The sequence below is a fragment of the Hypanus sabinus genome, chromosome 8 (genome assembly GCF_030144855.1).
Source record: "Hypanus sabinus isolate sHypSab1 chromosome 8, sHypSab1.hap1, whole genome shotgun sequence".
In the NCBI taxonomy this organism is placed as follows: Eukaryota; Metazoa; Chordata; class Chondrichthyes; order Myliobatiformes; family Dasyatidae; genus Hypanus; species Hypanus sabinus.
The window spans coordinates 134,226,772-134,251,818 of NC_082713.1; the positions used below are offsets into that span (position 1 = coordinate 134,226,772).

Genomic DNA, 25,047 nt, shown 5'->3' on the forward strand with positions numbered 1-25,047 from the left:
AGAATTTTGGTAAATGATCAACAAAGCCTCTACTATAAATTCTGCTATTTATTTCAGTACCCTGGGATGCATTCCATCAGGACCAGGGGACTTATCTATCTTCATGTCCACATGTTTGCTCAGCACTGCCTCTTCAGTGATAGCTATTGTGTCGATGTCCTCACCTCCCATTGCATCCATAACATTTCTCTTTTGCATGTTACTTGTGCTCTCCATCATGAAGACCAACACAAAGTAGTCTTTCAAAGCCTCTGCAGGTACGAGGTCCAGCACCTGGCTGCTTGGTGTGCCGACAACAACCTGGCCCTTAACACCCAGAAGACCAAGGAGATTATTGTGGACATCAGGCATGCTAGGAGTCACACTCATGTCCCTATCTACTTCAGTGGAGCTGTAGTGGAGCGTGTATCAAGCTTCAAATTCCTTGGTGTCTACATTTCCGAGGATCTCTCCTGGTCCCTGAACCCTTCCGTCCTGATCAAAAAGGCACAACTGTGCCTTTATTTCCTGCAGAGCATCAAGAATGCTCACCTCTGTCCCAGGATACTGACGGACTTTTATCTCTGTACCATTGAGAGAATACTCACCAACAGTGTCTCTATGTGGTATGGCAATTGTCCCATATTGGACCACAAAGCACTCCAGCGGGTGGTGAAAACTGTCCAGTGGATTATCGGCACCCAATTGCCCACCATTGGGAATATTTACCATAAACACTGCCTGGGCAGGGTGAAAAGTATTATCAAGGATGCATCTCACCCTAGCCATGGACTTTTTACTCTCCTCCCATCCAGTAGGTTCTACAGGAGCCTCCGCTCCAGCACCAGCAGGCTCAGGAAGAGCTTCTTCCCTGAGGCTGTGACCCTGCTGAACCTCACATCACAGCGCTAAGCAGTATTGCACCCATATTGTACTGTCTCAATAATTTTATATTTGTGTGCTATAGCCCTTACTTTTTATTCACAGTTATTTTGTGAATAATACTATTCTCTGCATTTCTGGTTAGATGCTAACTGCATTTCATTTGGCTTTGTATTTGTACTCAGCACAATGATAATAAAGTTGAATCTAATCTAATTACCCAATATCTATTACCCTTTCTCATCCTCCAAGGAACCTACGTTCACTTTAGCCACCCTTTTCTGCTTTATATAATTATAAAACCTTTTACTATCCATTTTTATACTTTGTGCTAGTCAATTTTCATAATCTATCTTCCCTTTCTTTATTGTTCACTTAGTGGTACTTTGTTGCTTTTTAAAGTTTTCCCAGTCTTCCTGTTTCCCACTACACTTGGCGACTTTGTACACGAGCTTTTAGTTTGATGCCTTCTTTTATTTCCTTAGTTATCCAAGCCTGGCTCTCCCCACCCTTACTGTCCTTACTTTTAACTGGAATATACTTCTGTTGAGCACTGTGAAAAATCTCTGTTCCTCAACTATCCCATCATATAGCCTGTGTTCCCAGTCTACACTAGCCAAATCCTCCTCATCTCATTGTAGTTGCCATTGTTTAGGCATAATACACTGGTTTTAGATTGAACTATTCCATCCTCCACCTGTATGAGAAATTCAGTCATACTGTGATCACTCTTTCCAAAAGGACCCCTAACTGCAAGATCACTAATTTGACCTGTCTTATTTCACAGGATCAGATCGAAGATAGCACATTCCCTTTTAGATTCAGTAACATGATGTTCAAGAAAGCCATCATGGATGCATTCTATGAAGTCCTCCTCAATCTACATGCAAGTTAAAGTCACCCTCGATAACTGCTGTTCTGTTCTTATAAGCCTCAGATATTTCTCTGTTTGTTGCCAGTGCCGCTGTAATGTTATCATAAGAGAAGACATAGGCTATGCAAGAAAGGGAAGGGGGAAGAGCACCAGAGGGAGGTGATGTGCAGGCAAGGAGACAAGGTGAGGGAGGGAAATGGGAACGGAGAACAGTGAACGAGAAGTGGTAGGTAATTATGAGAAGTTCGAGAAATCAGTGTTCATGGCATCAGGTTGGAGACTACCTAGACGGAATATAATGTGTTGCTCTTCCAACCTGAATGTGACCTCATCTTGACAATAGAGGAAACCATTGACTGACATGTCAGAATGGGAAGCTGAATTGAAATGGGTGGCCACTAGGAGATCCTGCTTTTTCTGGCAATGGAACGTAGGTGCTCGGCAAGGTGTTTTCCTGATGTACATCGGGTCTCAAATTGTTTGCTTAGTCAGAACTGTAAACCATTATAAAATGTCCAGTGTTTGGCTACAAAATTGTTTGCTACCTAGCCTAGATACTTGGCCTTATTTTGAGTATAAAGCATGATCTTAAAGTCAAAACTGTAATGTGATGAGCTCTTTTACATTATTTGGTATTTTGCTCTGTGTTTATTATGAGTGATCCCATTGGGAAAAATCTTTATTCAAATGATAGAGCCTTGCTTGTTTTTGTTTAAAAGGGTGACTTTTTTGGATGGAGTAATGTACATTCAGGAATAAAGAACATTTGGGTACTGCAATTACCTTAGGATACAAATTCTTCCACGCATATTGTACTGCCTGAATAGGCAGGAGTTTGCAGGTCGCATGGGAGAAACAACAGTGCTCTTTTAGCATATCACTGATTCTCATTTGGCAGAGCTTTGGGTATTTTAAGTAATGAAATCATTGAAGTATGCAAATAAGACTAAGAAGGCATTAAAATATTTTAAGCTTCAAAAATCCTGAACATTAGAAATGGATTTGTATAAAGTCTGGTGGGTTTTAATTATTGCTGAAATCTACAATTTGTTGTGGTGAATAAATTGCTTCCAGATTAAATGCAGAGTAGAATGATGCAAATGAAAGTTTTGGATAGTTATTGCCCCTTTTGGTTCATGCAGGTTATGTTAACCTCCCGTTGCACATTAACTGGCAAGCATGTTAGGGGCTTTCTCTGTGCAGACCTTTGTGTAATGCAGGCAGTTGGCTTGCCTTGCTGTTTTACAATTGCAGTCTTCCTCTTGCCCTCTTGTGTCGTCTTGTCAAGCCTCACTTATTTTGCTTTTACTGATAGGAAGGAGTGGTACTTTGGCTGCACCCATCATGACTCCCCCAAGGCATATCAGCATCAATAAGCACCATTAAAGCACTGTTACTGTTGTAAAGAGGAAATTTAGTGAGACAGTCAATCTGCATACAGTCCTAAAACAACAAAGCTATAATGACCTGCTTTAGTATGTCAGCAGAGTGTTAAATATTGGCTGGAGAGTTCCCTTGTGCCATAAGACCTTTCTGATTTGTCAGAGGGAGCAGACTCTCTTGGCTTAACTTAAAGGTCAGATCAGAATCTTTTGCTTCTGACATCTGCCCAACATACTTAGGTCAGATAGATGTGCAGAGGAATATGACAAGAGTGATAGAATCTGAAGCAGAATGCAATAACTTATTTCTTGCAAAGGGGAGCAGAATGTATTAGTTGATTATATAGTGTAACAAGCATGATTCATTTCTGACAGCCACTTTTGATAAAGCTGTGTACTGCCATCTTGCCACTTCTGTCAGATTCTCCTTGTTGAAATCTGCTTTGAGTTTCAAATGTGTTTCCAAATTGGATCAACATTCTAGGCTTAATTCTATGATTCCTCTTGCATGCATAAAATCTTCACATTCCTTGGAAGTCTATTATCAAGATCTTCAGGAAATAAAAACAACTCAGTATATGGAGCGAAGCATTCCTTCTGCGCTATTTCATAGACTATCTTGATACTCAACGAGTTGATTGAACTTTTTATGTGGTAATTGATGTTCTGCTTTGTAACTTTGTGATACACTGCAGAGTTGTGTTTGGAAGGAAAAGTTGAAGTTTTTAGGACATCTGCTAGCTTTCTACATGAATGATGGAAATAGATGTTAAATGCATGGATAAAATTCCACCTGTTGATAGCTGATCTGGTTTCTTCTCTCAGCACTGAACCACTGATGAAGTAACAAGGAATTGTTCATCTCATTATTTTGTGAAGAACCATTAATTAAGGAAAAATACTCAAGGTTTCCCTTTCCTGTGATGATTATATTGTAAGCATTGAATTTGCAAACAGGTTTTTTATCAAACAGTTTTAACACGAAGGGCTTTGGGTTCACACATAAGTTGTCATTGAAGTTATCTTGTGAATGAACAGCACATATATAAAGGAAAAATATATAACGCACTGTTTTATTCACTACAATCTTACTTAGAATAGGACACATTTATTCAACAAATTGTCCCCTGTTACAAATACTCTGTGAGATGTGGAAGAATGCTTTGCATCTCTCGGCAGATAATGATTTGCCCCTAAACTACAGGAATGTACACCTCCATGTACTTAAATCAGTTTTACTTTTTGGGCTTTGGAAATAAAATGTAGGTGGTATTGTTTTTAGCGAGTTATCAATGTGGAGCAGGTTACTCAGGTGTAAGTGTGGCATGAAAGAAGATTGGAATGCTTCTGTTGAAACGTTTCCTGAAGTTGTGGTGAAATATTGATTTTGATTTCATTAGAAATGTGTAATAATTAGTGATCTTTCAGTTAATGAACACTTCACACTAAATCTTCTGCAATAATGAAGAATCAGGCTTAGCATGAAGTGGACTACATTGACTTCCTGCCTTCGTGTTCAGGAATTCATTATGTGAAACGATAGCTCATTCTAAAACTTAGGAGTGTAAAAAAAGGTTCAACAACCTACAGGAAGTAGAAATAGGAAAAAATAATTCACGCACCATCTGCTTGAACTTCATATCAATGCATTTTGGTTACATGTGGCTTTCCTTAAATCATGGTGAGATTCCTTGGTTAAGCATTCTCCTGATTTGGTTACTGTTCCCAAGGTGCCACTTTAGTTTCAGAAAGGGCTACTTAATTGTTGGGAACGGAAGGGCAGAGAGATTTTCTTTCCCTCATTTATATCACCTTTGTAAAATTCCTTGTTAGAGCTGATATTGAATAATCTGCAACAAACTATCCTATAAGCCAAGACCCCTTCTTCCCTTTACAAAGTATTGATTATTCACCAGTTTTGTCCCAACTAGGCTTCGAATGCCAATTAATTGATTGATTTAATAAATTTAAGGCAAAATGGAAGTTCCAAAGATGTAGTTTTTTGATAACTACATCTCATGATGCTCTGAACACATCATCAGTGATGTAATCTGGGGTCATTGGGTGTTTTGGGTCTTTCAACATCAGACACGCTCACCCAGCTGTGTTTGATCAAGGCACGACTTGTGTTCAGATAGCAGGTGCTGCAGGTCCCCATGGATTTGCTCTCTTCATCCAGAGCTTCCTTCAGGCTTTCTCTGCTGCCACGGCGATGTTGCCGATGGCTCTCTGCCTCCTTGTACCAGCGATGCCCAATGTGCTGAAGGCTCTGTAAAAAGGCTATTCAGAAAAGCCCTAGCAGCCCACTTCAACGGCCATGAGCTTTGCCTTCCATCCCTGCCTCTGACAGTTGCTGACCAGTTCCTCGTATCTGGCAAGATTCCTCTCATGGGCCTCCTCCAGAGGCTCCTCCTACGGCTCTGTTACCTGTTAATGAAAAGTTGTTTTGAGTGGTCCAGCGTAAGGGGACCATGATGCAGATTATTGGACACTCAACATTCCCACTCAGTGCATCAAACTTTTTTTTCAGATCTGGAAATGTAAAAGCTTTTAGATTTTGTTTTTATGAATTAAAAATACACTCACACTTTTTAAGAATTTGTCCTGCATTGTTTTATCAAAGATTACAAATAATGCATTAATTAAAATGGTGGCATCTGTTAGTCTCGAGAGACCATGGATCTGCGCCTGGAGTTTCCAGGGCGCAAGCCTGGGCAGGGTTGTATGGGAGACCGGCAGTTGCCCATGCAACGATTCTCTCCTCTCCATGCCACTGATTTTGTCCAAGGGAAGGGCATGGGCTGATACAACTTGGCCAATACAATAGCTTAAGTTTTTTTGTTGGTTAATCTGAGATACATAAGTTTTCTGGGAGCAGATTAATTTCCTAAAATTTCAACCATTAAAAGCAAACAAGCAGGATGTAAGTAATGTCTGAAAAGCATCATGCCCCTTCTGAATTGCTGTCTTTCCCTAACATTCCTAAACCACAGAGTTTGAAAGTTTGGCAGAAGTCTACAGAGTGGCTCTGATCTTTAGCTGGGTAGAATGTCATATGTAACAATATAAATGAAAAACTAACACCCAGCCAGTGAGTTCATTAATGACAGAAGAATTGCATGCTGCAGCTTTGTCCTGCAGAAGAATATAAAATCATCTTCTACATGTATATCTTTCACAACATTGATAGTGGGGAATCTTGCATTATCTATCTTAATGGAGGATATTCCCAGAGTCCAGTGCTTCAGGTTATTGTCTTAGCCTAGAATGATTTGGTTCACATTCATTCTTTGTCCTTTGCTGCAGTAGGTCTATTAACCATAGAATAACCAAACCTCATACTTTGTCAGCCACACCTGTCATCCACCTGTCTCCTCCCAAAATACCTGTCCCTAGTTTTGCCTAGAATTTGGTCCTCACATTTCACAGTGTTTGGGAAGAATTAAGAAGATTCGTGCACTACTGACCTTAAATGACAGATCATACCTGGATTGAGAAGTAATACTGCAACTTCCCCAATTACGTGGGTGGTAAAGTAATGCAACAGGTTCTGGATTGAAGGCGTATAGATGTTGTGAGGATGGAATTAAGTGGGATGGAATAGAAACAAGGATGAGAAATTTGCACCTTTTACTATCTCAGGATATTTGAGCTTTTTGGCTAGCAAGATCATTTGTTGTGTTTGTAAGAAAAGGAGTAATGCTTCTTGCAGGAACTACTGCTTGGGAAGGAAGGTTTAAATGAGTAAGTTTCTAATGAATACCTATGTCCATAGAATTCTAATCACCAGCTTTTAGCTTAAGACTTTGTTGTTGACTACTAATTTTGTGCAATTATCTGTAATCCACCTTGTTTCTCATTAAAAAAAGATTAGGGTTTCTTGATCCACCACCCATGCCATTAATCTGTTTTACATGTCATCCAAACAACAAATAATTCTGCAACAAGGGTTAATGGGGCATCAGAGGTGTCTATAAATACTAAATTCAGATTGATTTATTTATCACATGTGTGTATATTGAAATGTACAGTGAAATGTGTTGTTTGCATTAACAACCAGCACAATCTAATGACCTTAAATTGATAAAGTTATAAACTGTTTGGTACTAAATATGCATCATATTATCTCTGTATAGATTCAAGAATTCAACCATGAACTTCAGGCCATCAGTACCCCTGGTTTCTCAGCCTTGACATTTGATGGAACTGTAGGAGCATCCATTAATCCATGGACATCCAGCAAGACATACAATTTCACATCTACAGACCAGCAAAAGGTGGAGGAACTGCGCAGATGGGCAAATGCAAACATTTCCCTCCTCAAAACAGCGATCAAACTCTCAGAAGTCAAGCCTGCTGAATATTTTGACTTGACCTGTCAACTTGTTGCAAAAGCTGTAGTGGATCGATCTGCTGTTATGCTGAAGGTAAGGCGAGAAGTATAAATCCCTTCTCTGTGTCATTGGAAGGCAGGATGAGGCTTAATCAGATCCCTTGTCTTCACCAGAATCAAAAGTTAAAGGGTCAAAGTTTGTCCATTAATATATTCGCACTATCGTATTGAATTAACTGCTGGAACATTTACAGTTGTCATGGATGCTCGTGGCTGGTGCCCAATCGGAAAGCAATGTGAACTGCTGCTATTGTCTCTGTCTTTTGTCCCTCCTTCCCTCCTTTACCCCTTCCCCCTCCCACCCACTTCTACCTCTACCTCTCCCCTCCCCCCCTCTCTACCCCTTCATCCATCCCCTTTCTCCCTTTCTTCCCTTCTCCCTTTTTCTCTCTCTCTTTCTCTCCTCTTTCTCTTTCCCTCTCTCCTCCTCACTTCTCCCCTCTCTTTCTCTCCTCCACTCTCTGTCCTCTCTTCTTTCCCTCTCCTTTTTGTCTCATTGAATCTCTCACTGAATGTGCTGGAGTTCAAAATAGGTGAGAACTGGGGATAAATGGAAATGTGCAGCTGGCAATCCAATCAAATCAGCCGCTGAGCAGGCTGGAGAAGACAAGTGACCAAATCGTGCTCCAAATTTGTACGATGATATTGTCTCAGTGGCTGCTTTCTTTTCCTGATGATGTAACCCGTTATTTTGGTGGCTGCAGCTTGGCTGATGGAAGTCTACTGCATTGGAAGCTCGTCAGACGTTCCGTTCAGGCCCAGAAGTGTGCCAAAGTACTACTTGTCACACCAATTCATTACTGGAAAATGTCAGCTCCAAGCTTTATGCTCCTGAACATTTAGACACATCTACCCATGCACCCCAAGTATCTTGCCCAACTGCTGCCTCCTTTTTAATCCCAGCAAAATCATTACCAATGCAGTACTGTGCAACTTCTCATTCAAACTTCTTGGAGCTCCCTACTCTGTCAGAGCCAAACCACTGGACATTTGTGGTGGAAGCTTAAAATATTACTTCTTTATATTAAAACATTGCTTCATCCAGGGGTCCCCAACCTGGGGTCCATGGACCCCATGCTTAATGGTATTGGTCCATGGCATAAAAAAGTTTGGGAAACCCTGGTTTAGTCGGTGTATGATGGTTAAAGCTGCGAGTAATAGCAGGATGGTTCAAATGCTGCTGTTCAACAAATCCAGATTTCTAAACAGGTTTGGTCTTTAGCACGACATCAATACACCAATTGTTTCCATACTTTTTCCAAAATATTTCACAAATAAACAAGAGCATTGCCAGGTTGCTGAAGGGAAAGGGGCAAAATAATGTACTCAGCAAGTATTTCCTGCATTGTTCATTTACAGTCAAGCAGGTTCCTAGTACATAATGCAGTTGGCCAATGCATTGGCTATTTATGTTAAAGCTCAAATTTAGAATCTGCTGTCAAAAGAGAAGATGTGAAAAAACATATCCTGGTTTAAGAAAAATACAACCTTGGCGTTTGCAGTACCTTGGACTAAATGCTGATGCTTGTAAACAGACTGAAGATATGCACTGGGTATTCAGATGAATAGATTGAGTATGTATGGATTTGTACTATATCGCTCTCTACTTGTGTGTGTGTGTGAGTCCTAGATGCAGTTGCATTGATACAAATTCATTAGAAGGCAATGCTCAGTGTATTCTGTACCAAGTTCTATACGTTGAACAATTGTGCAACAGTGAATAGAACCAAAGCTACATGTCAGTGCACTCTGTGCTAGTCTGTGCCTTGCTACAGGAAGAGTGTAGCAGATGTCCTTTTGCCCTGCACTTAGCTAATAGCAGTCAGCTTCTTTTCAATAATATTGGTAATGAAGAGAATTCTGTTTGGCTGTAGCTTAAAAAGGTAAGAAACTCAATAGAACCAGGCGTTGCTTCAAATTCCTGAGGACTCCTTGCCCTGCTATCTCAATGCAGTCTTTGTTCCAACCTCCTTAGCCAAGAAACTAAAGGATAAGTAGACAACTTGGGCATGATGTTTAATGAATCATAAGGCAAATTGAGAGAGATCTTTAGGAAAATATGAGTTCTACAAATCCTGGGGGTGGAATGTTGTGGGCTCACTAAGTTTTGAGAACGAGCTGAAATATGTTTAGGAAAGGTTCTGGAATGGGTGCAAAAATCCCAAGGAATAGCATCAGAAAGTGCAAGATGTAAGGGTTTTTTCCCAATACTTCATCAGAAAGGACAGAATGAGAATATATTCGAAACTAAAGTCTGTGAATTGGAGGATGGGCACAAAGTCATGGAGAACGGTGGTTCAGAAAGGAGGTTGCAACTACATACTCTCCAGCAACAGTGAAGAATGTGACCACAAGTATGTTTGAGAAGTGCTTTTGGGTGGAAGACTTAAAGTTAAGCTTAAAATTGTGAGGATTTGAGGTAGAGCTGGTGACTGGACAAAATAAATACTTTGAGGGCCAGTGTTGTTGATGGGACACCAATGAAACTGAGGCAATACCCAACTAAGATGGTGGGTAGAATTGAAGGAGGCAGCCCTGAAGTTATAGAATGATTTGGACAAAGTATGTCATTGGGCAGATAAAAGTTAATGTGGACAAGAGAAAGGGCCTGTGAATGATGCTTAAAGTTCTTAAGGAGAATTTGTTTCTGAATGTGGGAGCAACATCAGTTTCCCGACCCCCAGCTACCTAAGAGCAAGCAGTAATGAACTTGAATCAGCTTGAATATCGCTGGCATACATCCAGTTAAGTGGTGAGTTCTAACGAAATTAAAGGAAGGACAACGGATATTGTCAGGATATTTGTGCCCTTATCCAGTTAGGTGGTACATCCTTAGGGATGCTGTGGAAGAAGTCTAGACAATGCATCTTCTGATGGTGCACATGGTGGTCAGGTCCAGTGGCAGAAGGGACGTGAATGTTTAGGGTGTTCAATCAAGTGGTATGTCCAGGGTTGGATTGCTTCTGTCCATTGTTTTGAAAATCATTCATGGGGAAGAAAGGAGCACCATAGATACAGTTACATAACACATTGAAAACCAAAAGCAGTGAATAAAAGTGAACAAAGGCATGACTTTACTTATAGTGGTTAAAAAAAAATTTCAGATCTGCTTGCATAACTTTGAAACACTGTATGAACAACTGTCTATATTTTTACCATGTCCGACTATTGATTAATCTATTCAGTGCAATAAGCATAGTTGAAACAGTCCAGCATAAATATCATCAGAGTGTTGAAACTAGATATAAGCAAAACTTTATAAATCATGTTTGGGAGCCTATTGATGTCTTCAACTGCCAATCTGTGGAGTTTGTGAATACTTCACTGGCTTGAATACACTGCCAATATGAATTAGTCAGATTACTTTAGTTACAATAATTCAGAATCAGGTTAAATATCACTGGCATATGTTGTGAGATTTGGTGTCTGCAGCAGCAATACAATGCACAACTTAATAATAGAAAAAACATGAACTGCAGTACGTATATACAGGTACATATTAAATATAGGTTGTTTAAAAATAAAAATAAAAAGTAGCGATTTGGGGTTTATAGGTTCCGTGTCATTCCGAAATTGGATGGCAGAGGGGAAGAAGCTATTCCTGAATCATTGAGTGTTCGCCTGCTTCCTAATGTTAGCCTTGAGAACAATGCATGACCTGAGTGATGGGGGTCCTTAATGATGAATGCTGCCTTGTTGAGGCATCGCTGCTTAAAGATGTCCTGGATACACGGAGATTCGTGCCCTTGATGGAATTGACTAGGTTTACAACTCTCTGCAGCTTATTTCGATCCTGTGTAGTAGGCCCCACTAACCACCCCTCCCCCTCCACCCTGCGCCATACCAGACAGTCAGAATGTTCTCCACGGTACGTCTGCAGATATTCATGAGTGTCTTTGGTGACATACCAAATCTCCTCAAACTCCTAATGAAATATAGCTGCTGTCGCATCTTTTTGTAACTGCATTGATATATTGGGCCCAGGATAGATCCTCAGAGATAATAACACCCAGAAACTTGAAACTGCTCACTCTTTCCACTTCTGATTCCTCTATGAGGGCTGGTGTGGATTCCCTCGTTTGACTCCTCCTGAAGTTCACAATCAGTTCTTTGGTCGTACTGACACTGAATGCAAAGTTGTTGCTATGACACCACTCAACTAGCTGATATATCTCACTCCTGTATGGCCTTTCATCACTGTCTGAAATTCTGCCAACAATAGTTGTATTGTCTGCAAATTTATAGATGGCATTTGAGCTGTGCATACACAGTCTTGGGTGTAAAGAGAGGAGAGTAGTGGGCTGAGCACACACCCCAATGTAGATTGGCAGCGAGTTGGAGGTGTTATTTCTAATCTGCATGGATTGTGGTCTTCTGGTTAGGAAGTGGCGGGGGTGTGGGGGGGGGGGGGTGCTGTCCAGTTGTAGAAGGAGGTGTGGACGCCCAGGTTCTGGAGCTTTTTGATCAGAATTGTAGGATGATTACGTTAAATGCTGAGCTGTAGTCTATGAACAGCATCCTGACAGGTATTGCATGTAACACGTACAAGATGGAGGAATTCAGCAGGTCGGGCAGCATCCATGGAAACGAGCAGTCAACGTTTTGGGCCGAAACCCTTCTTCAGGACTGAAGAGGGAGGGGGCAGGTGCCCTATAAAGAAGGTGGGGGGAATGTGGGAAAAAGGCTGGAGGGTGTCAGGTTAAAAACCAATCAGAGGAAAGATGAAGGGGTGGGGGAGGGGTAACAGGGAGGGGATAGACAGGAAAGATGAAGAAGGAATGTAAGGTGAAAGCACTGTGTAATAGAAGAAGGCAGAATCATGAGAGAGGTGATAGGCAGCTGGAGGAAGAGGCAGAGTGAAACTGGGATGGGTGAAGGGAGAAGGACGGAATTACCGGAAGTTGGAGAATTTGCTTTGATGTGTTGCTTTGACCACAGCATCTGCAGTGTACTTTGTGTTATGTATCTGCATTGTATTGTCCAGGTGATCCAGGGCTGTGTGAAGAGCCAATGAGATCGCATCCACCGTAGACTTATTGTGACGATCGGCAAACTTCAGTGGATCCAGGTCCTTGCTGAGGCAGGAGTTAATTCTAGCTATAAGCAATCTCTCAAAGCACTTACATTTGAACTTGTGTTTGTATTGAATGTGGACAAAAGTCTATTGAATGAAATTGTAGATAGTAATAGTCTTAGACTGTGTACCTGGCTAATGCTAAATTGCAAATGCTGCTCATATCCTGGATCCAGATTTTCTTCCACTTTTTTAAATGGTAGCTGTGGAATAATCGTATTGCAGCAGAGTTCATGTCTGCAGAATTCACAACAGCATGATTGTAGCTCAGTACTTTGACATAAGAAATAGGTACAGGATCAAGGACTTTGATATGGTCCACCTTTCATTAACATTACCACCGATCCTCTGTGTCATTTTCCAGTACTATTCCTAATTTTCTTGATTCCACTCATGCTCAGAAGCCTCAGTCTTTCTTTTCAATGAGCACAGTGACTGACCCTTCGGGGTAGAGACTTCCAAAGGTTGACCAGGAGGAACTCTCATCTTAGTCCCAAATGGCTGTCCCCATATTTTCATCTGTGTCCTCAGTCAGGGGAACCATCTACCTTACATTTTTACCAGAAGGAGCAATCAGTGTTTATGCCATCAGATTGGAGGTGACCAAGATAGGATATAAGATGTTGCTCCTCCACCCTCTTTTTGTAACAATTTTTTTTGACCAGTCAGGGTTGTTAGCAGCCAGCCATGTAACAGGCAGTAACTAACTAACTAACTCCTTCACGCTGAGAGTGGCCTCATCATGGCACAAGAGGAGGCCATAGACTAACACGTCAAAACAGGAATGGGAATCGGAATTAAAAAGTGTTGGAACAGGGATGTCCATAATATGTGCTTTCAATCACTAGTTTCATTGCTTGTCAGTGACTTGTGTACAACACACGTGATTCCTTTGAACATCAGTGCTGTTTGTGCATTTAACAAATGCAGGTTGAACCTCTGATCTGGCAACATCTGTGTGTCACCATGTTTTGAATTGGTAGTTCAGGTCGACCTTCCATAATCCGGCACCATTAGGACCTGAGGAGTGCCAAATTAGTGAAAATGCCGAATTACAGAAGGATCACATTAAGCAATAGCTAACCGCCTCATCATACCTTTAAAATATCATGTAAATCAGCACAAATTAGATAATAATGAAACAGAAATATTAAATGAGTATCAAGTGAAATTTTAATAAGGTAATATACTGTACAGGTGCAGATAAAATAAAGGGTAGAGGTAAATGTACAGGAATTAACTTATACAGAATAATTGAGCATTTCTGCTTCTAAAGTGAGACGTTTAATACACCTTCAGGCAAAGTTACACGTCTGCAATTGTGGGGTTGTCAGGATCATCAACATCTTCATCTTGAAAAATGAGTGAAGCATCAGGAACTGGTGCTGAAACTGGCACAACGGTTTCTTCGAAAACTGGTGATGTTGGTGGCAGCACATCTGGGTGAGCGGAAGCAGAAGTCGGAGAAAGGAGGTCTTCTGTACGCCTCATTGCACGTGACCGCCAGGCAGCCGGGGATTCGGCGCTGGGCTCTTCCCTCTTCACTCGCAGCTTCTGAGGGAATCCTTGTTAGTTTCTTTTCCTCCGCTTAGTAATAAGCTTAAATTCAGCGGGTTGCCACGTCTGACCTGAGGTTGTAGGCAGAAGAGAACTGAGCGCCGGCCGGGCAACGCCAGAGGGCAGTGCGCGACTGCCAGCAGGCAGGCGAGAAGGTGAACTGATCCAGTGCGTGACAGCTCCACAACCGCTGGCAGGTGCCAGGTGGCCACACCTCATACAAATAATATTAGTAAATGCAGGAAAACAAGCAGGAATCACCTGTCTGTGTTTACAAGAGCGCACCAACACGTGAACAGATCTAGCACAACCAAAGCCATGTGCAGCAGATTGGTACTGTGGCCCGGGAAATTTGAATTTACAGTTGTGCGGAAAATTTGAATTCAGTGCCGGATTACAGGTAGTCGGATTAGTGGTTGACCTGTACAAATCTACACAAATTAACTAATTCTACGTAAGATCTAAAGGTAACTAATGTCTGTACAGTAATGTAATGAATTAACCTACCACTGCAACTGTAGTGATCTCAGCCAACAGTGTTTCCGATATACAGAAACTTTGGGTTATGAACAGTTCTGGGAACCCTTATGCGACTAGTGGGAATGTCTATACTTTTGGCAAACAGTTTAGAGGAAGATGAATGCATTTCTGTGGTCTGGAGTTCCTGTGACCCAACACTAGCCATGTACCAAGGGTGCTGAACTAGAGAGCTTCAAACTGTATTTTGTTCTCTGTCAAGTACATGCAAGCGGATGACCTTCACACCTTTCCATATTGTAATCTGCTTGTGGAGTGTTCTCGCCCATTGTCTCAATTTATTTTCCCCATTTTTGTAAAGAAACCTCTTCCTTCCTGCCACATTCCAGACTAGTTTAGCATCACCAGCAGACCTGGAAATATGATGCTTAATCCCATCAAATTGCTGATACTGTTTGGGAATAGAGTCACAGAGAGTCATGCAATATGGACGCAGATCCTTTAGCTCAGTGAGTATGCACATGGCTTCAAGCACCCATTTATATTCATCTCATTTGTATTCTCCCCACTTTCAAAAGTCTGTCACCATTCTGGTTTAGTTGGGTACTAATCGTCAATCCCCATGATGTCCCACAAATCTCAGCCTGCACCCTGAGAACCACTCAACGTATAATCTGGTATTCAAGTTGTGTTGTAAAACAGTGGGGCTCCCTATACGTTGAGCAAGAGGATACTTAGTGTCATAGAGTACAACAGCACAGAAGTAGGCACTTTGGCTCATCTAGTCCATGCCAAGCTGTTATTCTGCCTAGTCCCATATCTCTTCCATTGACATACAGATAGTCCCTGAGTTACGAACACCCGACTTACAGACAACTCGTACTTACGAACCGAGGAAGGAGAATGCCGTCCGCCATTTTAAGTCGTTGCAGTTGACACTTTGTCGAGTGTGTAACTTTGTATTTGGCTTAAATTTTCTTAGCAAGATTCACCCTGATCTTGCCCCCGCCCCCCCCCCCCCCTTTCCGTTTGGCTGGTGGCGCAGTGAGGTCAGCGCCAGGCTGGAGAACGGAGGTTCCCGAGTTTGATCCAGTGACAGATCGCTCCCGTGCCGGGTTGATGTCGATCCAGTGACTCCTGTACCATCCGTGCCGGGTTGCTGTCGAGCTCGCAACTCGACATTGTAAAAAACACTGTCACCTCCAGTTTAAATTCCCTCGTGGAATATTGGTGAGGATCAAATACCCAAACCCAGCACAGCCCCCACTTGTCCCATTTATCCTGTCTCAGTGCGTTGGTCCTTAGGACCCAGCGGACCTGGGGAGCCAGCGGAGTTCGGGACCCGCCGCCCACAGTGTTTCTGTTCCATTAACGGGAAGCGATCGCGATTGAAAATAAAGTGGAAATAATAAAGCGTTTTGAAAGAGGTGAAACACCATCGGTCATTGGAAAACCATTAGGCTACAGTTGGTCAACGATTGGAACAATTTTAAAGGATAAAGTGAGAATAATGGAGCATGTGAAAGGCCCTGCCCCAATGAAAGCTACAATTATTACTAAGCAACGTAGTGGTTTAATTATTGGAATACATACGTTTTTTAAGTGTTTTTAATGCAAAGAAAGGTAAAATATGTACTGTATACTGTTACGTATCCCGTAACTGGATAACTTACCAGCAAAGATAGAGAGGTCTGTTGAAGTCTGATGTCACTATTTTCAAACGTTTTTATTTATAAAGGGGCACAAAAGTAAGGTTAATGCAAACATTCAGATAATGCACATCACCAATATGCAATCTAAAGCCCGGATATAGTCATAATCATCATTAATCTCGGCAGTTGTCTAGGGGATAAATATTTTTGTCCATTGGAAATCTAAAGAGTCATTCAGAAGTCCTTCGAGGAATTGTTGGGTTTCACGTGTCTTAGAGGGATCGGTGAGAACGAAAAGAAGACTTGCCCGTATCTTTTTGACCACTCCGTTAAAATCCGGGGAGCGTTGGTTTCCCCGTTGTTAGTTCGAAGTCCTTCTCGGTATTATCAGCCACCCGCTCCCCAGGCAAAGGGGATAGGAGCACACGTGGCGTTGAGTGGCTTCCAGCTCTCCTGGGAGCGTTGAGCGAGCAAGTTCCTCTGGTGCATCGCTAGGGTACTGCCTCCTGCAGTCCGCTTTTATCTTTACTTGCAGAGTTGTAGCTGTCCATCAAAGTAGGGGGATGCAATCTCCACCCCTACATGGCCCGAGGGTGTTCAGGTTCGTGGTAGTTGTCACGTAGTCGGGACTTGCACGTGACACAGGTGCCTCTAAGAACAAATGGTCAAAACCGTTGCATTGTCTCTCACTTCCAAGTCCCGAATTAATAGCGATCTTGCAATTCTCCGGAAGAAGGGGGCTGCTCCCGCTCCTTCGGTCCCTCAGAGCTGTGGTACCTTCATAACAATACTAAGACAAGCGTTTGACTGACTGACACTAAATAATACTGGATGTGCTCGTTCTGACTTAAAGACGGACTCAGGAATGGAACTTGTTTGTAACCTGGGGACTACCTGTACTTCCAAACTTCTCATAAGTGAACCTGCATACACCACTTCCACTGGCAGCTGATTCTGCATTCACATCACCTACTGAGTGATGAAGTTGCCCATCAGTTTTCCTTTAAGTATTTTACCTTTCATTTTTAACATATGACCTCTAGTTCTAGTCTCACCCAACTTCAGGGGAAAAAAGACCTGCTTGTATTAATCCTATCTATACCCCATAATTTTGTGTACCCATCATATCTCCCTCATTCTCTTACATTCTTGGGAATAAAATCCTAACCTATTCTATCTTTCCCTATATCTCAGGTCCTCAGATTCCAGCAACATCCTTCTAAATGTTGCACTCTTTCAAGTTTACTGATATCTTGCCTGTAGGTAGTGTCCAGAAATGCACACAATATTCTAAATCTGGTCTCACCAAAGTTTTATACAACTTACCAAATTGCGATGTAATGCTACAACTCATGTTGTAGTGGCATGCAATCTTCATGAAGTTTATTATTTTTAAGGCCCATGTTGCATTTGGAGATATCACATTAGCCTTATCTCAGGTAGGAAATCAACTCAATGAGATGAATTGTGGTCAAGTGACCCCCTACTGTGATGGTTGAAAATACTGCCTGCCAGGGTACCATGTGTTATACTACACTGTTTAACCTAGCAAGCTGTGTGATCAAACAGAGTCGTGCACTTGTGTCAATATTAGGTTCAGCCAATACTCAATGTCTCCAAGGGATGGTTTAAATGAGCTGTGCTAATATTGAAGACTGTCAGCTGTCTGGATGGAATGTTTAGTGGCTTCTCGAACAAGCTTGGTGATGCTTTTTTTTGTATCATTAAACAAGAGAAAGTTCAAAGCACCCAGCATGGAAAACCATTCTTGTGTAGTTATTGCATCAGGTAGCATGAAAAGGGCAAAAGTGATAGTAACAGATGGCCAATGAACCTCATTCCCAGAATCCTAACCTACAGAGGTTTCCTTAATATTTACCCATTTCCCACTGGAAAGCTGTTGCTCACTCCTTGCAGACAGTGATATGGAAGGAATGTCAGAAACATCAAGCAGATCAGCCAGCATCAGTGGAAAGAGGAACCAATAACGTTTTACCTCAATGACTTCCTCAAATAAGTTTGCCAATCCACCGAAAGTGGAAACTCCCGGTGGCCAAACATTTTAATTTTCAGTCCCATTCCTGTTCCGACATTCCTATTCTGCCGCGATGAGGCCACCCTCAGGGTGGAGGAGCAACACCTTATAGACCGTCTGGGTGGCCTCCAACCAGATGGCAGGAATATTAATTTCTCTTCCTGGTTAAAAAAAAGTTTCCCTCCCCTTCCCTCTTCCATTCCCCACTTTGGCCTCTTACTTCTCACCTGCCTATCACATCCCCCTGGGTCACCTACTCCTTCCCTTTCTCCTATGGTCCACTCTTCTCTCCTTCAGATTCCTTCCTTTCCAACCCACCTAGTTTCACCTATCACTTCCAATCCTCCTTCCCCTCCCCCAACTTTTTATTCTGGCATCGTCCCCCATCCTTTTAAGTCCTGAAGAAGGGTCTCGGTCTGAAACGATGATTTTTAAAAATTCATTTCCATAAATGCTGCCTGACCTGCTGAGATCTTCCTGCATTTTGTGTGTGTTTTTCTAGATTTCCAGCATCTGCAGAATTTCTCGTGTGTAAAATTTATTTTAAGTTGCGTAGAAGGAATGGATAGGACAAAGGGAATGTCTCTGATAGGATGAATTCTCTCTGAGGGAGATCTTCCCTCCATAGCTTTGAGCCTTGTTCCCTCCCAGCCCTGAACCTCTACTTGCTGGAGAGGCATGAGTCCGAATATCGTGGATGGAGGGGAATACAAGTCTGTATACAATGGGTTGGGAAGAGTGCAGATGAAAGCCCATGTGCAACAGATGAAGGGGAGTGGCGACCTCCATACACTATCCCTTGTCTTGATCAGAAAGAACAGGGGAAGTTTTATAGTGGAAATGAGTAGTTAGGTTAGATGCTTCTTGATCAGATTATAATGCAGCTCAATGTTCTAAAATAATCAAGGGAAAGGGATATGAGTTGCTATTTTTATGGTGCCATTCTATGGAAGCAGATGAAAAGACCGCAGAGCCTTAAGTAAAACGAACCACACGGCAGAGAACCTGATTTGATTTATCACTCATACGAAGATTGAAATTCTGTTTTGCAAGCTTTGCTGTATTTCATTGCCAAACAAAAATGATTAAGTAGTTGGCCCGGCTTTAACAAAATATGAACGTAGGACCTGCATTCTGACTTCTGGAAGACAATATTAGGCATAGCAGCCACAGGCTTCAAGTTCAAGAAAGCAACAGGAAATGATCTGTGTGTGCTTCGCACAGGCATCAGTTTGATAAACACTTATTAGTAGCAGCACAGTCCTAGTCGAATCCATCAGCATATCAGAGTGCTTGAGTATTGGACAGCTGGATCTCAGAGGGACTAGCTTCCACTTTGTGCCTAATTAACATAACAACAACTTCAAGAAAGACTTAGACTCTAGAATGTCATAAGCAGAAGCAGGAGAGAACCATTTGGCCCCTCAGGCCAGCTCTGCTTTTTAACGAGGTCACTGCTGATCTTCTGACACAGCACCATTTTCCCATCCGATCACCAGTTCTTCTGATTCCCTGAATTTGCCAAAGTCCATCATTCTCAGTTTTGAATGCAGACCATCACTGAACCTTCTTTGCCTTTCAAGATTGAGACTTCTAAAGCTTTACCAGTATCTGAATAAAGACATTTCTCTCATATCATTCCAAAATGCCCTCACCATTAATTTGAGACCTCAAGCCTAAGCTCCTGAGTTTGCAACCAGGAGAAGTATTGTCCCCATGTCTACACATTGAGCCCACTGTGAATTTTGTATGTTTCATTAAGACCATGCAAACATACGTATTCGGAACAGACATTTCAGCCGCTTAGAGCTGCCTTACAAACAATAAGACCTTTGCTGATCTGATTGTGACCTTCCTTAAATGACCTTTCATTCTGACATGTCTGTCCATGGCCTCCTGTACTGTCATGATGAGGCTTGTTATGGATTCAGCAACAATAAATATATAAGTGAGGCAGGGTTTTTTTTAATAACAAATAAAACATTTATTAAACACTGAAAAACAAACCCCCAAAAGTAAACAAACAACTAACATAACCGGAAATCAGCTGCTGTGCGGCAGCTTAAACAGTTCTTAAAGGAATAAAGAGAAAACAGTTCTTAAAGCGATGTTGCAAAAACAATTCTTCCAAGTAGTACTGCAAAAGTTCAAAATGCTTACAGTCCATTAAAGGAGAGACTTTTTAAGATGATTTGAATTCTCTTTCCTGTCGTGTTGTTGCGGTTCCCAGTCGAACTGTACTTTTCCCGGAGAATTTACGAAGATGAAAATGAAACGGCTTAAAGGCACCGACCTTTCCTTTACAAAACTGTACCCAACCCTTTCTGCTATTATTCACAGGGGTTAACATGGGCACAGCCAACGAATTCCTTCCGAATGAGGATCAAACAAGGTCAAACCTGTTTCACCGTCGAAATTTACTTTCCTTGATCTTTTAGCTCCCGAACTCCGATCTTTACTCTCCACTGATTTGTAACTGGCAGTATTATAAAGAAACTGCTGGCAATGACCTTTTAAACTTTATGCATTAAATAAAACTCCACCTTTCAACCAAACTGCATCATAATATTAGACCACGCAGTGGCATGGAGTCAAAATGGCAGATCCAGCCACGAAGTGCCCCTCCTCACAGGGAGGGGTCCTCCTTTTATACCCTGTAAAATAAAACTGTCACATGACCTCTACTGGCGGGAAAATGACGTCACTCCACCATCACAAGACCACTCACCTTAGGTCTAGCATATCTTCAACACCACTGTCACGTGACAAGTACAAGATACCCACAGGTATGTTACAGCCTACACTCAGGTTAGAGGAACAGCACCTCATATCTCATCTGGGCAGCCTCCAACCTGATGGCACGAACGTCAATTTCTCGAGCTTCCAGTAATGGACCCCCCATCACCTTTCCCCATTACCATTTCCCTCTCTCACCTTATCTGCTTACATGTCTATCAGCTCCCTCTGTTGTTTCTCCCTCTTTTCCATCTTCCATGGCCTTCTGTCCTCTCTTATCAGATTCCCTCTTATCCAGTCCTGTATCACTTTCATCAGTCAACTTTCCAGCTCTTTATTTCACTCTTCCCCTCCTCCCGGTTTCACCTATCACCTTGTGTTTCATCCTCGACTCCCCCCACTTTCTTAATTTGACTCCTCTTTTTTACCCAGTGCTGATGAAGGGTCTCAGTCCGAAACACTGACTGTTCACTCTTTTCCATAGATACTACCTGACCTGCTGAGTTCCGCCAGCATTTTGTGTGTGTTGCTTGGATATCCAGCATCTGTAGATGTTCTCTTGTTTGTGACTGGTCTGCCTTTCACTCCATGGCTTATCCAGTGTCTATCTCTGTCCTAAAACTATTCAAACCCTCTACTTCAACTTCTTTTTGAGGAAAAGAATTCCAAATATGTGACCTTCTGAGAGCAAAAATCAACCTCATTACTACCTTTATAACATACTTCTTATTTTCAAGCCACGACTCCTTGTCATACATTGTCACACAAGGAACTATCCTCCCTCATTGACCATAAGACATAGGAGCAGAATTAAGCCATTTGCTCTGCCATTCAATCATGGCTGATTCTTTTATTCTCCTCCTCAGCCCCATTCCCCAGCCTTCTCCCCGTGACCTTTGATGCCATGTCCAATCAAGAACCTATCAAGCTCTGCCTTAAATCCTGGCCTCCACGGCTGCATGTGGTAATAAATTCCACAAATTCACCACAGTTTCGCTAATGGAATTTCTCCGCATCTCTGTTTTAAATGGATGCCCCTCTATCCTGAGGATGTGCCCCCTTGTCCTACATTACCCCACCACAGGAAACCGCCTTTCCACATCTACTCTGTCTAGGCCTTTCAACTACAAAAGGTATCAATGAGAACCCCACCTCATATTTCAATATTTAAGTGAGTACAGACCCAGAGCTATTAAATGTTCCTCGTATGATAACCCTTTCATTTCCAGAATCATCCTTGTGAACCTCCTCTGAACTCTCTCCAACGCCAGCACATCTTTGCTTAGATGAGGAGCCCAAAACTGTTCACAATATTCAAGGTGAGGTCTCACCGGTGCCTTATAAAACACTTGTATTATAAAGCACTGCTCTTGTATTCTAGACCTCTTGAAATGAATTCTAATGTTGGATTTGCCTTCCTCAGCACTGACTCAACCTGCAGGTTAACTGCAACACTCCCAAGTCCCTTTGCATCTCAGATTTTTGGATTTTCTCCCCATTTAGAAAATAGTCTGCGTATTTATTTCTATTACCAAAGTGCATGTGACCTTGCATTTTAAAACATTGTATTTCCTTTGCCACTTTGTCGATTCTCCTAATCTGTTTAAGTCCTTCTGCATCCTACCTGGTTCCTCAACTCTTCCTGCCCCTCCAGTAATCTTTGTATCATCTGCAAACTTGGCAACAAAGCCATCTATTCCATCATCTAAATCATTGATATATAGCGTAAAAAGAAGCGGTCCCAACACCGACCCCTGTAGCATGCCACTCACCACTGGCAGCCAACCAAAAAAGGATCCTTTTATTTCCACTCACTGCTTCCTTCCAATCAGCCAAAGCTCTAACCATGCTAGTAACATTCCTATAATACCATGGGCTCTTAACTTGGTAATCAGCCTCGTGTGTGGCACCTTGCCAAAAGCCTTCTGAAAGTCCAATATACAACATCCACTGCATCCCCTTTATCTATTCTATTTGTAATCTCCTCAGAGAATTCCAACAGGTTCATCAGACAAGATTTTCCCTTAAGGGAGCCATGCTGATTTTGTCTTATCTTATCCTGTGTCACTAAGTACTCCATAACCTCATCCTGAACAATTGACTTCAACATCTTCCCAACCACTGAGGTCAGGCTAATTGCTCTATAATTTCCTTTTTGCTGCCTCCCTTCTTTCTTAAAGAGTGGAGTGCCATTTGCAGTTTTTCAGTCCTCTGGCACCATGCCCGAGTCCAATGATCTTTGAAAGATTATAACTAATGGCACCACAATCTCTGCTGCCTTCTCTTTAAGAACTCCTAGGGTGCAGTTCATCTGCTCCGGGTGATTTATGTACCCTCAAGTCTATCAGCTTTTTAAGCACCTGCTCTCTTGTAATGGTAATTTCACTCACTTCTCTTCCGTCACACCCTTCAAGATTGACACGCTGCTAGTGTCTTCCACAGTGAAAGCTGATGCAAAATTAGGTCATTTGCTGTCCGCTATCCCCCATTATTATTTCTCAGGCCTAATTTTCTAGCGGTCCATTATCCACTCTCATCTCTTTTATTTTCTACATATTTGAAAACGCTTTTGCTATCCACTTTGATATTTTTTGCTTGCTGCTTTCATGTTTCATCCCTCCTAATGATTCTTTTAGTTGCTGTCTGTAGATTTTTAAAACCTTTCCAATCCTTTGTCTTTCTGCTAATTTCTGCTTTGTTGTATCCCCTCTCTTTTGCTTTTACATTAGCTTTGACAGTTGGATTATTTTGCCATTTGAGTATTTCTTTGTTTTTGGAGAGCAAAAGGAGAACTTAACTACAGCTGTGAAGATCCCTGCTGCACCTGATGACCCTGTGATCTCTGTCTCAGAGGCCGATGTTAGGTTGTCTTTAAAGAGCGTGAATCCTCGCAGGGCGGAAGGTCTGGATGGAATACCTGGTAAGGCTCTGGAAACCTGTGCCAACCAGCTAGCGGGAGTATTCAAGGATATTTTCAACCTCTCACTGCTACAAGCGGAATATCCCACTTCCTTCCAAGTCAACAATTATACTAGTGCCGAAGAAGAATAATGTGAGCTGCCTTAACGACTATCGCCCAGTAGCACTCACATCTACAATGATAAAATGCTTTGAGGGTTTGGTCATGACTAGACTGAACTCCTTCCTCAGCAAGGTCCTGGACCCACTACAGTTTGCTTATTGCCACAATAGGTCAACGGCAGAAGCAATCTCAATGGCTCTCCACAAGGCTTTAGACCACCTGGACAATACAAATACCCATGTCAGGATGCTGTTCATCGACTATAGCTCAGCATTTAATCCCATCATTCCCACATTCCTGATAGAGAAGTTGCAGAACCTGGGCCTCTGTACCTCCCTCTGCAATTGGATCCTCAACTTCCTAACCTGGAGACTACAATCTGTGTGGATTGGTGATAACATATCCTCCTCGCTGACGATCAACACTGGCACACCTCAGGGGTGTGTGCTTAGCACACTGCTCTATTATCTATACACACGTGACTGTGTGGCTAGGCATAGCTCAAATACCATCTATAAATTTGCTGATGATACAGCCATTGTTGGTAGAATCTCAGGTGGTGACAAGTGGGCATGCAGGAGTGAGATATGCAAACTAGTGGAGTGGTGCCACAGCAACAACCTGGCACTCAACATCAGTAAGACGAAAGAGCTGATTGTGGACTTCAGGAAGGGTAAGACGAAGGGACAGATACCAATCCTCATGGAAGGATTGAAATGGAGAGAGTGAACAGTTTCAAATTCTGAGGTGTCAAGATCTCGGAGGATCTAACCTGGCCCCAACATATAGATGTAGTTATAAAGAAGTCAAGACAGTGACTATATTTCGTTAGGAGTTTGAAAAGGAGTTTGGTATGTCAGCAAATACACTCAGAAACTTGGATAGATGTACTATGGAGAGCATTCTGACAGGCTGCATCGCTGTACGGGGGGCCATGGCACAAGACCGAAAGAAGCTGAAGAGGGTTGTAAACCTAGTCAGCTC

The 25,047-nt window shown here is 42.2% G+C and overlaps 1 protein-coding gene across 3 annotated transcripts in view; it reads left to right on the forward strand.

Annotated features, from left to right (window-relative positions):
- The window catches only part of pot1 (protection of telomeres 1 homolog), a 358,923-nt gene that overhangs the window by 241,366 nt on the left and 92,510 nt on the right, over positions 1-25,047 (forward strand). For all 3 annotated transcript variants that reach the window (XM_059977893.1, XM_059977894.1, XM_059977895.1), the window contains one exon: positions 7,254-7,544. In XM_059977893.1, the coding sequence (XP_059833876.1) occupies positions 7,254-7,544 (291 nt within the window). The remainder of the gene's footprint in view (positions 1-7,253; positions 7,545-25,047) is intronic.